The sequence below is a fragment of the Eriocheir sinensis genome, chromosome 26, assembly GCF_024679095.1.
Source record: "Eriocheir sinensis breed Jianghai 21 chromosome 26, ASM2467909v1, whole genome shotgun sequence".
NCBI classification, from domain to species: domain Eukaryota; kingdom Metazoa; phylum Arthropoda; class Malacostraca; order Decapoda; family Varunidae; genus Eriocheir; species Eriocheir sinensis.
The window spans coordinates 19,173,480-19,187,380 of record NC_066534.1 but is presented as its reverse complement, the minus strand read 5'-3'; the positions used below and the strand labels follow the sequence as shown (position 1 = coordinate 19,187,380).

At 42.1% G+C, this 13,901-nt stretch overlaps 1 protein-coding gene across 1 annotated transcript in view; it reads right to left on the bottom strand.

The window, feature by feature from the left end:
- Positions 1-969: 969 nt before the first annotated feature.
- Positions 970-13,901, bottom strand: part of LOC127003917 (uncharacterized protein CG43867-like) — a 49,671-nt gene continuing 36,739 nt past the window's right edge. The window contains exons 20-28 of the mRNA XM_050871020.1: positions 10,241-10,479; positions 9,565-9,742; positions 8,806-8,961; positions 8,498-8,589; positions 7,658-7,805; positions 7,099-7,235; positions 6,607-6,834; positions 5,650-5,785; positions 970-5,191 (exon numbers count right to left, since the gene is read on the bottom strand). Of these exons, the coding sequence (XP_050726977.1) occupies positions 4,958-5,191; positions 5,650-5,785; positions 6,607-6,834; positions 7,099-7,235; positions 7,658-7,805; positions 8,498-8,589; positions 8,806-8,961; positions 9,565-9,742; positions 10,241-10,479 (1,548 nt within the window). The 3' untranslated portion in view covers positions 970-4,957. The remainder of the gene's footprint in view (positions 5,192-5,649; positions 5,786-6,606; positions 6,835-7,098; positions 7,236-7,657; positions 7,806-8,497; positions 8,590-8,805; positions 8,962-9,564; positions 9,743-10,240; positions 10,480-13,901) is intronic.

The following is a 13,901-nucleotide window of genomic DNA, read 5'->3' as shown; positions in this document are numbered from 1 at the left end:
TTAATTTACCAGTGTTCATATTATTTTCTCTACATTTATTGAAAGTAAAAGAAACAATGTGTGACACACACATGTAATGTATGCACAGTTTGTGCCAAAGTCACTACCTACATACATACATTTTAATTACATATGACTATAAGAACTACTGAAATGCCAAAAATGAAGAAAAATAAGGCATAGCAGGAACATTCCCTCGGCTTCTCAACAAACCAGACGGGGAGATGCAGACCACATACAAAACTCACAAACTGTACACATCAAGTTAAAGCTCTGTGTCTGTGAAGTGACTGAAGGAGGGTGTGGAGGGCAAAGGAAAGATTACACGGCATGATACAGGTGACAGGTTTGGAGTCAATAAGTGTTCTTTTCCATGGGCTACAATGGCAAGTCTTCAATTCACAGCAGTGACTACTTAACATAATAAAGCTACTACTCAAAAAAATATATATACATAGCATGAAATCTTACATTGTACCTTAGTTATACAATCTTGGAAGGCATACTTCATCAGACTTGGTGGAATATGATGAACGTTACAAACTCTGACTAGTATTTATGGCACCTTGGATCATCAGCAGTAAAAAAGGAATACAAAGTCAGTTCTAATACAATACAAAGTAAATGCAATCAGTAACACAACAGTTAAGGTCTATGTTAAGCTGTCTAGTCAATCAACACAGCAAAATGAGGGTTGCTGCCACCTTGATGCTTCAACACAGCAAAATGAGGGTTGCTGCCACCTTGATGCTTCCTCACACTGCTTGGCCCAGTGCAAGGCGAGCCGCCTTTTGGTTCCCAAGCAAGACCCAAGGAAAATATAGAGCCACTGAATGACTGCAGTTTCAACATCCAGTACTAATACTGTAATGTATATATATATATATATATATATATATATATATATATATATATATATATATATATATATATATATATATATATATATATATATATATATATATATATATATATATATATATATATATAGTGAGTATCACAATAATCATTGATCTCCCTAAGACATGACATACATGAAGATTATTTAGGAAGTTTTTTGAGTAAAATGTTTTAATAATTTTTTCACCTGGGGAAAATTTCCTTTCCAAGTCTTTAGCATCATGCCAACATTTTATCAACTGTACCATAGCAGTGTTGTTCTGACTCAAGGGTAGGTAATGCTTTACTGCCTGAAGCTTAACATCATGTTCACATACTGCCACGGGCTGTGAGGGCGTGCACACGGCACAGTGACACGCCCCGTGAATGAGACATATCATTCAACACTCTCAGCTGCTCCAGACACACGGAGTTACAAAAATAATAATTGAAAAGGAATATCAAAGAGAGTGTCAGGCCATCTAAGACAGACAAACATGGGGCCTAAACTTTGATTAAAAACAATATTCAGATGATTTAGGGAGCACAGTCACAGAGGATGGTTTGCCTAACACTCACAGCTCCTGCATGGCCTGAGTATGGCCAATGTATGAGAATAATCATCATCCTCAGCCATTACTAGCTCACTGCAGGGCAAGCAAAGGCTTTCCCCAACCTCCACCTCTCTGTCTGGTGTCGCCCTGCTCCGGCAAAGGTTCTAGCTTCATCTCTCCACTTGGTTCTCTGCTGGCCTGGACTTATGTAATCTCTGGGTTACCATTCTGTTGTGCGGGTTGTTCATCTGTTACCAGGTTCATTTCTTGTTATATTTTCTTGCTCTTAATCATTAGAATGTCTTCAACCTTTGTCTGTTCCCTAAATCATGATGCTCACTTCCTGTCCCTCCAATAACTTGTATCAAAATGACCACATTGAGGCACCTTCATGAATAGCAAAACTTGGAATATGGCATTGAGCATTTGGCATCTGTGGACCTTGACACTTCCTCAATGCAAGCACCTTTGTTTGCTCCTGTGGTCAGAGAGGGAAGTGGCTGTCTGATAGCATTAATTTTCCCCTTTCTGTACAAAGTTATGACCTCGTAAACAACCCCAACTGTGTCCCCGTGGCATGGGTATGAAGGCTGCGTATCAAGATGACTTTTTTTCATTGGAATTCTCACTTTCCAATGGCTGTTTTTCTCTTTCTCTGTGTGGAAACTGGGGCTACTAATGATGGTGACGATGGTAGTGGTGATGATGACAGTGATGATAATATGGGTGACTTTTTTTCTCTCATTGGAATTCTCATTTTTTTAACCCGTCCGCTGTGATTGGCACGGATTTCGCCTTCACTGGTAGCCTTGTAACATATACTTCCTCTGCCTCTGTGGTGGATAGTGGAGTGTTTTCCATGTGGTACTGGTAAGCTGGATTTCCCCTCCCAAGGTGAATGACTTTACATTTTTCTTCATTGAATTGTAGCAGCCACTTTTTGTTCCATTCCTGTAGCTTGGTAGGAAATCTGCAGTCAAGGGGTTAAGTCTAGAATATCTTCTCTTTCCTGTGTGGAAGCTGAGGCTACTGGACAAAGCTTCATTTCCTTTGCCACACATGCAGTGAATGAAGCCTCTGGACTCACAACATACATGATTTTCAAAGTACATAAGCCTGTTCAGAAGCCAATTTGTTGATGGTCCGGTTAACATATACAAGTGATCATTCTGTCAGTCATGAAGTTAGGTACTTTATTGCTATTAGATTTTCCTGCTTTTAATATTATTCTGACGCCTCTTGGAGCCGTTGCCATCAGTGTTGTGAGATTGATTTTTCAGCCTCTTTATATAGTTTCGTGTGTGGTTTCCTCCTGGTGAAGGCGTACAGATAATGGCTCGAGAATAAGTTGAACAAGGTTACAAATTTGTGTGTGTGATTCATTGAGCTAGTCCCTTTGTGCTGGAGGCTGTGCACCGTTCATTTGAGCATCACACTCAATGCTGCAGAATGACCACCAAGATTAGTGTTTGACAATTTTACTTACACTCACATTCCAAACTTCAATTTAGTTCATGTTTTGCTGGCTGGCCTTTGCTGTGCTTCCATCTGAGTGATGCCTCCACAGCACCACTTCAACTCCAGCACAATATTTCACTCTACACAGCTAATGGAAGTCTTTTTTTTAACTCAACACAGCATTCGAACATAAGAGCTTAAAATGTAATAATAGTAATTGAGAAAAACTAGCATAACAAGTGTGTCACTTACAAACATTTACCTAGGTTTTCATAACCACAGAGAAATATAATTATTTTTCACTGGAATTGAACAGAAAATGTACATTAGCATTCATGAATATACGTGGCATCCTACACCTGGTAGTGTGTGACTCACCAAGCATGCACGCCAGCCCTGTGCGTCTCCCTTCCTCCCTTAACCTACTATGGTACAGTCCTTCCTTCCTTCCTTCCCTCCTCTGGTGTCCTGCCAGGCGTCCCCCTGAGTAAAGCTTCCTGAACCCTTGCTTGTGTCGCCCTCATTGCATATTCTATACTTCATAAATATATTTAGTTGTTTCATTCATAGTACTGTGTGCTGTGTGACTGGGTTGTAATGCAATGGTATTAGGAAAATAAATGTATACCGTTTGAGTTAAGAACACCATAAGAATTCATGAAGGCATATCATTGCCTCCAATACTGCAACTGCAGTGATGAATTAACATCACAAACTACTTTTGTTCATGATTTTTTTGTTTGTTATTGCAGAAAATAAAGTAAATGTTAGCTCTAAATAAATGCATGTCAGTCTCATTAGAAAATGCAATAACAGTATTTCAAAGAACAGCTGATCAGTTCAGTGTCTGTACAAATGAGTAACAGCTGTCCTGCCTATGCCTGGGTGTTCATAAAGACTGTGTGTGTTTTAGAAAATTAATCTTGTCTCCCAAATTCCAAGGGTTATCTGAAGGGTTAAAACAAATGTCTTCAGTATGTGAAGTGTACTATGTGTGACTACGGATATCAGGATCTGACATAATTGTGAAAATATAATATACATATATAAATTTTCATATGTAATAACCTATGCATTCCTGGAAAAAAATATACTTTTTCCCAATAAGTGTAATGCAGCCTCAATACGACCTGCAACCATGTTACTAAGGACAGTTGGTCCCTCCCAAGGACAGGCTGATAAAGTCTATAGCTTCAATAGATTAAAGTTTCTTGCTGTAAAGTGTCATCAACATGCATTTCTATTCAGTCTGTTGGAAAAATATAAAAAGGGTCTCACTGTTAAGGATCATCTTACTTATCCTGCCATAGACATTTTGCTCTGTGCTCAATTTTGGGCTTTCATGTCTCAATTGAACCTTGTAAGTATGATGCAATGGAAACAAATCTCTCTATGTATTATGTTATACTGTAGCGTCCTTGTTCTGCTGGTCTCCAGATGGCTGCCTCCTCCCCTCGCTGGGAGTCACTCCTTCCTTCCACGACTAGGTGTACAATGGACTAGTGTTGTGAAGCCATTCAGAGTAGTACTGAATAGTGAAGAAATTTCTTGCAACTCTCGCATCATCACATTTATGCACTTTCAGAATTATTGTAACTCAGAGAAACAAGAGTCTTGTTCCATGGTATCCAGTGCAGCATAAGGCACATTATTGACTGTAGGACCTGGGATTTTCCTTCCTCACTGATTAGAAAACCAGAATTTTGTGCCCCTTACAATTTCAAACGAGTTACCCCAAATGTCATATTAGTACAAATTTCAAGCTAAAGTAAGTTACTGGCTATGAGAAGCAAATCAAGATTTCTTAAAAATAATAATAATAATGCTCGGCCACAAAAGATGTTTCAAATTCACATTAGGTAACGTTGCTTATCATGCAAGTCTACTTACCTATTCCCCCTGCAAGTAACTGAAGCTTTGATGTATTGGTCTAGCAGTATTCAGTACATTTGATTACATTTCCTTACAAACAGGAAAGCACACGGGAGGACAGTGAATCGTTATCACAGTGTGGCGGTCGGGCCGAGCATGAACCTGACTCAGGATGCCCGAGCCTGAACTGAGGGTCAGACAACAGAGGAGTCCACCGGCGCCCTCCGCTTGGCGTCCAGGCGCTGGAGCTTGTTGTCGACCTCGGTGGTCATCTTGACTAGGTCGGGCTGGCCGGGGATGGAGGTGATGTGGGAGCGCGCCGACCGCCGGGAGCCGTGGCGGGTCAGCGTGCCGGTCTGGGGCGTGCCGGGGACGGGCCGACCCAGGGCGTTCATGTAGTCCGCTATCAGGAGGGTGAGCTCAAGGATCTGGAGAGGGAAGGAAAATCATGTAATCTACTGAAAAGAAAAATGGTTTAATCTTTAATGAGGTAATTTCATATTTTTCCATCTGCTGATATGACCTGTAGATAAAGAGCTCCAATTATAAGACAAGTATGACTTAAATATGTATTACTGCAGTCATAAATAATAAGAATTTTTTAATCTTTTATATATATTTCTTTTACATGCGCAGTGCTGTGGCAGTAATAAACAACTTTAAGTATAGGAGAATTTCTTATTAACAGAAGTAAAGTAGAATGTTTATCAGCCAACCCTTTAGAACATTTACATTGCCTGAGGACAACGAAACACCATCAAAACTGATTAATGAGATGGTGTGCGTTATAAAGAATGACAGATCTAAACAGCAAACCAACCACTGTCTTGTCTCAACACATTTTCCACAGAGGACAAACACACCAGCAAGTGGTATGTGGCTGTACCTTTGGTTTGTTCATGCAGAGCAGAAGCTTGTGTGTGCCGGGAGGGTGGTGGGCGCTGTCCTCCTCAGGCGTGTGCACCACCAGCATGAAGTCCTCTTGACAGCCTCCAAAGGTGACCACGGAGCTGTAGCCGTACCTGGGAGGGAGAGAGTAAGATGCTCACCCACACTGCCCACTCAAGAGTATTCAAATGACAAAAAAAGTTATGTTGGACCTTGCACTTTTAACCCCTTGGCTGTGGATTTCCTACAAGAAGACATCACCAAGCTACAGGAATGGAACAAAAAGTGGCTGCTACAATTCAATGAAGAAAAATGTAAAGTCCTTCACATTGGGAGGGGATATACAGCACACCAATACCACATGGGAAACACTCCACTATCCACCACAGAGGCAGGGAAAGACCTGGGACTATATGTTACCAGGCTACTAGTGAAGGCCAAATCTGTGCCAATCGCAGCGGACGGGTTAAAGGAAAAACAGAAGTCTGGATTCTTTCCCAGTGTGGAATGTGACCTAAAAAAACTTAGAGGATTGGAGTCGTAAAAAAAAAAAAAAAAAAAAAAAAAAAAAAAAAAAAAGATGTTATGCATTGGAAAGTAAATTTTGGGAGCATATAAAAGTTTTTTCAGTGTGTAACTTGTGGAAGACATTTTCTTTTTATGTCCAGTTTATCTTCTCATGCACTGAGGCAGAGATAGCAGGGAGGCAGAAGTGAATGTCTTTGACCTCAAGGAAGAGAAGGGACAAGCAGAAGCTCAGAAGCCAGGAAGCTGCCAGGAAATCACTTGGATATTCCTTGCATGCCTTGTGGCTGCTTACTATTTTAAGAGAAATAAATCGCATGGACTCATCTGATTACTTTACATTTCTCCCGAATGCACCACAGCACAGGAATCATTCTAGGTCTACAGTGTTCTAATGCTTATGAATACTGTAATAATCTTTTCCCCTCACCTGCCAACAGACACCATTGTGGTGTAGTCCAGCAGTGTGATGGCGTCCTCGCTGACGGCTACCCACACCGGCGTTGGAGGGCCGTCTGGGGTGGGCGTTGCTGCGGGGAACAGCGTTGCTCCAAAGTAAGGCCATTTTCTGGTGCAGGTTAGGTAGATGCGGACACAGTCACTCTGTGGCCGCCCCCGAAGGCTGATCCACTTCTCTTGTAAGCTGTCCAGCAAGTTTCTGGAGTGGACATTGAACACAAATTAAAGAATATCAACTTTCTGCGATTCATCCAAAGAAATTCAGGGCTAAACGGTGCAGTGAGCATGTAACTGCACACTAGTTCAGCACTTGAGCTCACTGTGTATTGAGGTTAACATCACTTGGGCAAACCTAAAAGACAGATAGATTGATAAACTGTGCACTGCCTATCAAAGGTTGCCACACAATTAGTCACATAACAGCCAACTTCACCTTTCGTCCACACAGCCCATGACAACTTACTTGGTGTCCTCATCCGAGAGGTCTTCCCTGTACCTGGCGGGGTAGAACTTGTTGAAGGCTTGCTGGATGTGTGCCGTGGAGGGCCCGGACGACCCTGAGCCTCGGGACCGCTCGCTGTTCACCTCGCCCATGTCAATCTGGCAGCGGAGAGAACACAGGGTCAGAAAAGAGGAGGGAAATGTTTCGTTCTGACAAGGTAGTGAGTTCCTGAGCTGGTCTTGCTTCTCCTAACAAGTACTTTTTTCTTGATTCAGTATCCTCTTTCAGTAGTGGTGTTCATTAAAAATAGCAATAGAATTCTTAACCCGGTAGCAGCAACGGGCCAAATTTGTGGCTTTACCGTGTAGCAGCGACGGGCCAAATTTGTGCCATGATATAAACCCCCAAAAATAGATGATACATAATCTGATCACAAATGCTTTGATATATATTATGAAATGGTTTGTGTGAGGGGTGATTTTTTCTCATTTTTCTCATTTGGAGGGACCATTAAGAAACAAGATCCCCGCTGCTACTGGGTTAACAAACATCTATGGATATATGGCACCCTACTACCCACCTGTGCCATAAGTGTTGCCAACTCCAGCGCCAACTCCCAGGTGATGGGGAACTTGCCCTGCTGGATCTGCTGGTTGACCTGGTAACACAGCAGCAGCTTCTCCTTGTCAGTCTCATGCTTGGACGCCGCTCGGTAATATAATCGGGACCTGGTGAAGACATGTTTTTTGTTACTGCTCGGAAAACTATAACTGGCCTTTTGTGACCTATAGATAATACATGACTGCCAGAGTTTGATTTTTCTATATGAACTGGATGAAGAGTTATGTTTTTTGTTACTGCTCGGAAAACTATAACTGTCCTATCATGACCTATAAATAAAACATGAATGGAAGAGTTTGATTTTTCTATATGAACTGGATGAAGAGTTACGTTTTTTTATACTGCTTGGAAAACTATAACTGTCCTATCATGACCTATAAATAAAACATGAATGGAAGAGTTTGATTTTTCTATATAAACTGGATGAAGAGTTACGTTTTTTTATACTGCTTGGAAAACTATAACTGTCCTATCATGACCTATAAATAAAACATGAATGGAAGAGTTTGATTTTTCTATATAAACTGGATGAAGAGTTACGTTTTTTTATACTGCTTGGAAAACTATGACTGACTTGACCATGAACAATATATAAAACATGACTAGGCTGCCAGGTTTTGTCTGTTATATCAATCATGTTGTTGCATAAGAGAACAACATATCAGTGTTTTTTTTTTGTAGCAGGCTTTCTCATTTTTTTGCCCTTGAGCTGCCTCCTGTCCTGTAAAAAATAATAATAATAAAAAATAAATAAATATATAAAACCAGCTCCTCGTCAGTTCTTCCCCTCCCGACTCACTTGTATAGGAGGCGGATCACTTTGGTGTTCTCAAACTTCCCGGAGCCCTTTTCCCTCAGCGCCGTCTCCCACTTGGATATGACGTCACACAGCTGAAATCAAGTCAGGTAGATAACGTGTGTGTACAACAATTTTCTACGATATATGTGGGTGTTTGTTTGCATATCTCCCTCTCTGGGTCCAATACAAAGGCTCGCCCACTCACAAACCATCCCTTGCCTGCTGATGCTATAGCACACAGGGTCATCATGCATTCTACAACTGTCCTGTACTGTGGTGTCCATGCCGATAGAACACACTGCACGTACCTTGGCGTTCCGGTTGAGGCAGTGCTCCAGGTCCTTCTCAATGGGGTCGTCGGAGAAGAGAGCGAACCCTGACTGCTGGACATCCCGGCAGCCAATCTCCTGGTTGAGTGATTGCAGGAACTCTTCGATGGTGGTTGAGCCATCAAAGCCAATTACCTGCATCAACAGAAACATATATATATTTATTTTTTTACAGTAAAGGAAACAGCTCAAGGGCAAAAAAAAATAGAAAACAATAATAATAAAAAAAAAAAAAAAAAAAAAAAAAAAAACTGCCAATCACTGCTCCTATAAAAACGGTACAGAGGAGTGGCCAAAAGGGAGGTCAATTTTGGGAGAAGTGTCCTGATACGCTCCTCTTGAAAAAGTTGAAGTTGTTGGCAGGAGGAAATACAGTTGAAAGAAGATCGTTCCAGAGTTTACCAGCGTGAGGGATGAAAGAGTGAAGATGCTGGTTAACTCTTGCATAAGGGATTTGGACAGTATAGGGATGAGCTTGAGTAGAAAGTCATGTGCAGCGGGGCCGAGGGAGGGGGAGAGGCATGCAGTTAACAAGTTCAGAAGAACAGTCAGTGTGAAAATATCGATATTGGGTCACAACACAGCAAATGACAAATTGAATTGCCACACCCAACAGCTTAATGACACTGTAAAACCTCTGAGAAGATTATCACAGTAACACTCAGTACAACCCTCTCCAGCACAGTGACTCCACACCAACAGGAGTGTTAGTGCACCACTGCGCCCTGGCTCCCTCACCTGGTATGTTCCGTTGATGAAGTGGACGGGTATAGCGTGGGGCAGCGAGTGGTGGTATGGATTCTTCAATAAGATAGAAAGAACCTCCATCCTGGAAGGTTTTGCCTCACGACCTCCATGCTCCAGGGTTCTCTCAAGGGCTCGCTGGCAATATGCAGCGTACTTCCCAACCTCAGTTCTGAAAGTAACACAGAATGAAGGCTTTGCTTTTTACCATAGATGTACTGAACTGCATTAGGCACTATACATATATACATGGATAGTAAAGATATGGATCACATCATTTAAGAAAAACAAAGAGTTTGCATATGGTGGGAAGCCAGTAATCAGATATGGCAAAAACTTGAAGGAAAGAAACACTGGTTTCAAAAGGCGACATATGAAAAGTATTGAGAGTTTTCTTAAGAAATATGCTGCACCTTGAAACTCTTTTATCGATCATTCCAAATGTTAAAAGATAAAAACACACCAACGCAAAAAATGAGAAATAATGTGCCACACAGGGAGAATAACGCATAGTATTTTACAGTTTAGAAGAACTCTATGTTTTGTAGACATTTTTCACACTGGCTCAGAAACATTAGTGTTAGCACTGATGCACCACACAGTTACAGAAGGATACCAGGCCCAGCACATCATTGTAATTGAAGTTATCAAGTCATTCAGTCAGGCTTACTTGGTGTCAGCGTTCCTCTCCAGGTGCAGCTTGAGGTACCACAGCAGCTTGTTGTTCTTGGGGACAAACAAGGAGACAGCCAGGGCCAGGAACTGCCAGCCCTGGATGAAGGTGTAGGAGGGAGGGTTGATCTTGGGGTCGGCCGGCAGGGACTGGCCGCTGCCCAGCGTGGGGGAGGCTTTCTGTGCGCCCGAGGAGTCACACAAAAACAGGGATTGTGTGGCACAGAGGAGCAGGTTCTGGGGAAAATAATTAATTCATTAAATACACTTTGCAAAATAATACTTTCTCCACCAGAAGAGCAGTAGATGTTCTGAGAGCATATAATTCCTATAAGATAATGTTATGAAAAATGTTATGAAAATAATCATCAGTGATAAGTTAAATTATGTAGTACGTATTTCACTTTGTGCCTCATAAAAATATTTTCCCCCACTCATTCATAAGAGAACACATCACAGACAAGAAAGTTTCCTCCAGATTCAGACAAACATGAGTCAAAATGAATGATACATGAACATTTCAGGTCCACACATATGTACCACTGACATGACCTTACAAATGCTGACACAAGTTTCAAAATAAAATATCTTATTCATATTCAGCCATACTTGCAGACTTTCCCGGTTCCATTCTTTTATCAAGAGAAGATGGCGCCTCTATAAACACTTGCCTGTGCCATGATGGGCTGGGGCCGACTACTATCTAGGCCCCTAAAGAAAAGCCTACCGGCGCTATAGGTGTACACGTAAAAAAGAAGAAGAAAAAAAAAGAAAGAAAAAAAATAAGCTGGTGTAGTTTGGCACCAGACTCACTAGGCTCAGTTTAAATTCTGTGATGCCTCCAGTTCATCATTTTTCACTGCCTCCACTAAGCACACTGTAAACCATTGCAGTGACACCCGGCCTAACTCATTTTTTATCAACATATTTTCCATAACTGCAAGAAGTCTAACGAACGCTATTGCATCTTTGTATATTTCTTCAATGATTCCCAGCCCAGCCGTCCGGTGCCTTCGAGGGTCACCACGCCCAGGCACAGCGGTGAACAAAATGGTCAAGAAAAGTAGGTAGGAAGACAGATCAATGAGAGACTAACTTAACTCCTGCACATTCCAACTAGGTATATACACCTTGATCAATGCACGAGGTAGGAAGAGGGTGGAGGGAGTGGTGGGGAGTGGGTGTGGTGGTGGGTGTGGTGGAGGGAAAGGTGGGGTGCGGATGGGAGTGGTGGAGGGAGGGGAGGATGGAGGTATAGAGGAGGTAGTTAAGAATGCTTCCAACAGTGAGGCTTTCAACTTTCTAGCTGGTGCATCCTTGACTAACAGTGATGCTGTCGGACGCCGACGTCAGCGTCGCCGGAGTGAAGGGGTTAAAACAAAGTCATCACACTCAATATATAATTTAAAAATAATGATAACTCATAATGTAATGCAAGTAACATTTTCCCAGGCTCCCCATGAAGCTGCCCGGCAATCACTGGCCTCCCCCAGCCTGCATGCAGCAAGGAAATGCTTCTCTGCCGGCCGCTCCAAGCATGGCGAGTGTCAGACAGTCGTGTCCAACAAGCTCAGGCAGCCGTGTGCCAGGCAAGCACTGTCCCACGGAAGGCAGAACAGCCAGGTCAACTTAAACAGCCAGACTAACTCAAACTGACCTTTTAAGTCATTATACATGTGGATATAAAAGCATAATTCATCCATACCCACAATAGCAAATATCTTTAAATATATATATATATATATATATATATATATATATATATATATATATATATATATATATATATATATATATATATATATATATATATATATATATATATATATATATATATATATATATATATATATGTTGATTTGGTGTTCTTCCTTCAACAAACGGCCAAATGTTGCTTCAATCCCGTGTCTGTGTTGAGTGCCGGCTGTGTGTTCCCACAGCAGCGTGGCAGCTTCGGCAGTTTGGCAGCACTTGTAAGCATCATGCCTAGCCACAGGTCACACTCCTGTGTTGCATGTTTACAAGAAAATCCAGTAATTGTAAATGAAAGCTTTGTAATTGTGCAAGACTAAATAAAGTTTGTTTAATATCTTGAGAAACAAACAAATTTATATGATGCAAGTTTTAGCATCTGTTATCTTTCTCTTTAGAGCAGCTCTTCTAGTCCCAGTAATTTAGCAGAATTAGTGAACTGTGAGATAACACGGTGTGTGAGCTTGTTAAAAATATGTAAAGACTGACTGCGCTTCAATGGTGAAGTGGTTAGCACACCTAGCCATGAACCCATGGGCCCAGGTTCAAATCCCAGCCCAGACAACTGGTGCACTGCTCACCCAGCTGTTCATCCTCCCTTTTGAGTTGGCGAGTAAATAGGTGCTCAAGCAGACCTGAGGAAGGTGAACTGTGGTGACCCGGATGTCACACTTGGCCTGTGCCCTGGAGTAACGGGTCACAGGCTCCGGCACCACTGGGACAGAGCAGAGCACCAGGCCACAGCCATAACTTTCCCTTGCTCCTGACTTTCTCACTAAATAAACAATGAAGACTTTAGATAACACTGAACACTGATGTATATTACTTGTCAGTTTATGTAAAGGAAAGAGTTGAGAGATTAGTTTTGCTTTTTAACAAAGAAATCATACCTGCAAATTGAGATGAGCCAATCATTTTGCTGCATTGAAAGATAATCTACAAATTATGCCCAGCACACTCGACAAAGTGGGGATGCAGTGTTGCCAGTGAAGCGTAATGGTTGAGGGTCCAAGGAACAGAAGCAACAAAAGAAACTTATGCTTTTGGTGCAAGGCAAGACACTAAAATGACTAAATATGAGGAGGACCTGCCTAGCATGACTGACCCGAGGCACTCCAGGCCCGGCACTACAGGGGCGGAGGCAGGGCAAGGGCAGCTGAGTCCAGTCCAAGGAGCTGCCTGCCTGTAGCTTCTAACCTTACACTATCCATATTATTCACTTACAAACCAAAGAGTCACTCCACTAAAGTTGTTTCATCAAGGCCTATGGTGTGGGGTCATTCCAGCGAGCCTCATCTACTAAAACCCTTGTTCTGTGGCTTCATATCATGACACTCACGTATACTGGTGTTCCTAAGGGATCCATTTCTGTATTATCTTCTCAGTTTTTGACTTCAAATACTCCACCTCATCTATCTCTGCTCCTTTCACAATTTCCAAACTCTTCAGTCTTGTCTCACACTATCAGCTCTTCAACCTGCCATGTTCTCCCACCCGTCCATCACCTCAAGAGCACACACACACACACACACACACACACACACACACACACACAGGGCTGCTAACTCAAGGGTAGTACCATATTTTGTCATCTTCTTCAACACAATATAACACATAAGCACCACTAACATAAAACTAAAGTAAAGTAAAATAATGTGAAAGCATCATTTGAAGTAACTGGGTACTCAGTGCATGCAATGAAATGAAATACTTGTGTGAAAAAGTGTACAAATAAATAAAGAGCGAATTAGTTAATCCAGAACAGTGTGTGGCTGTATGCTGGACACAGTGAGGTGTGGGTGTCATGTGGGCCGCGCCAGCAATGGGGGCGGGCACGGGGGGCACCAGGGGGGGCACGGTGGGCACGGCGGTGGGTGGCGGGAGGTTGACAGACACTAGCGCTCAAG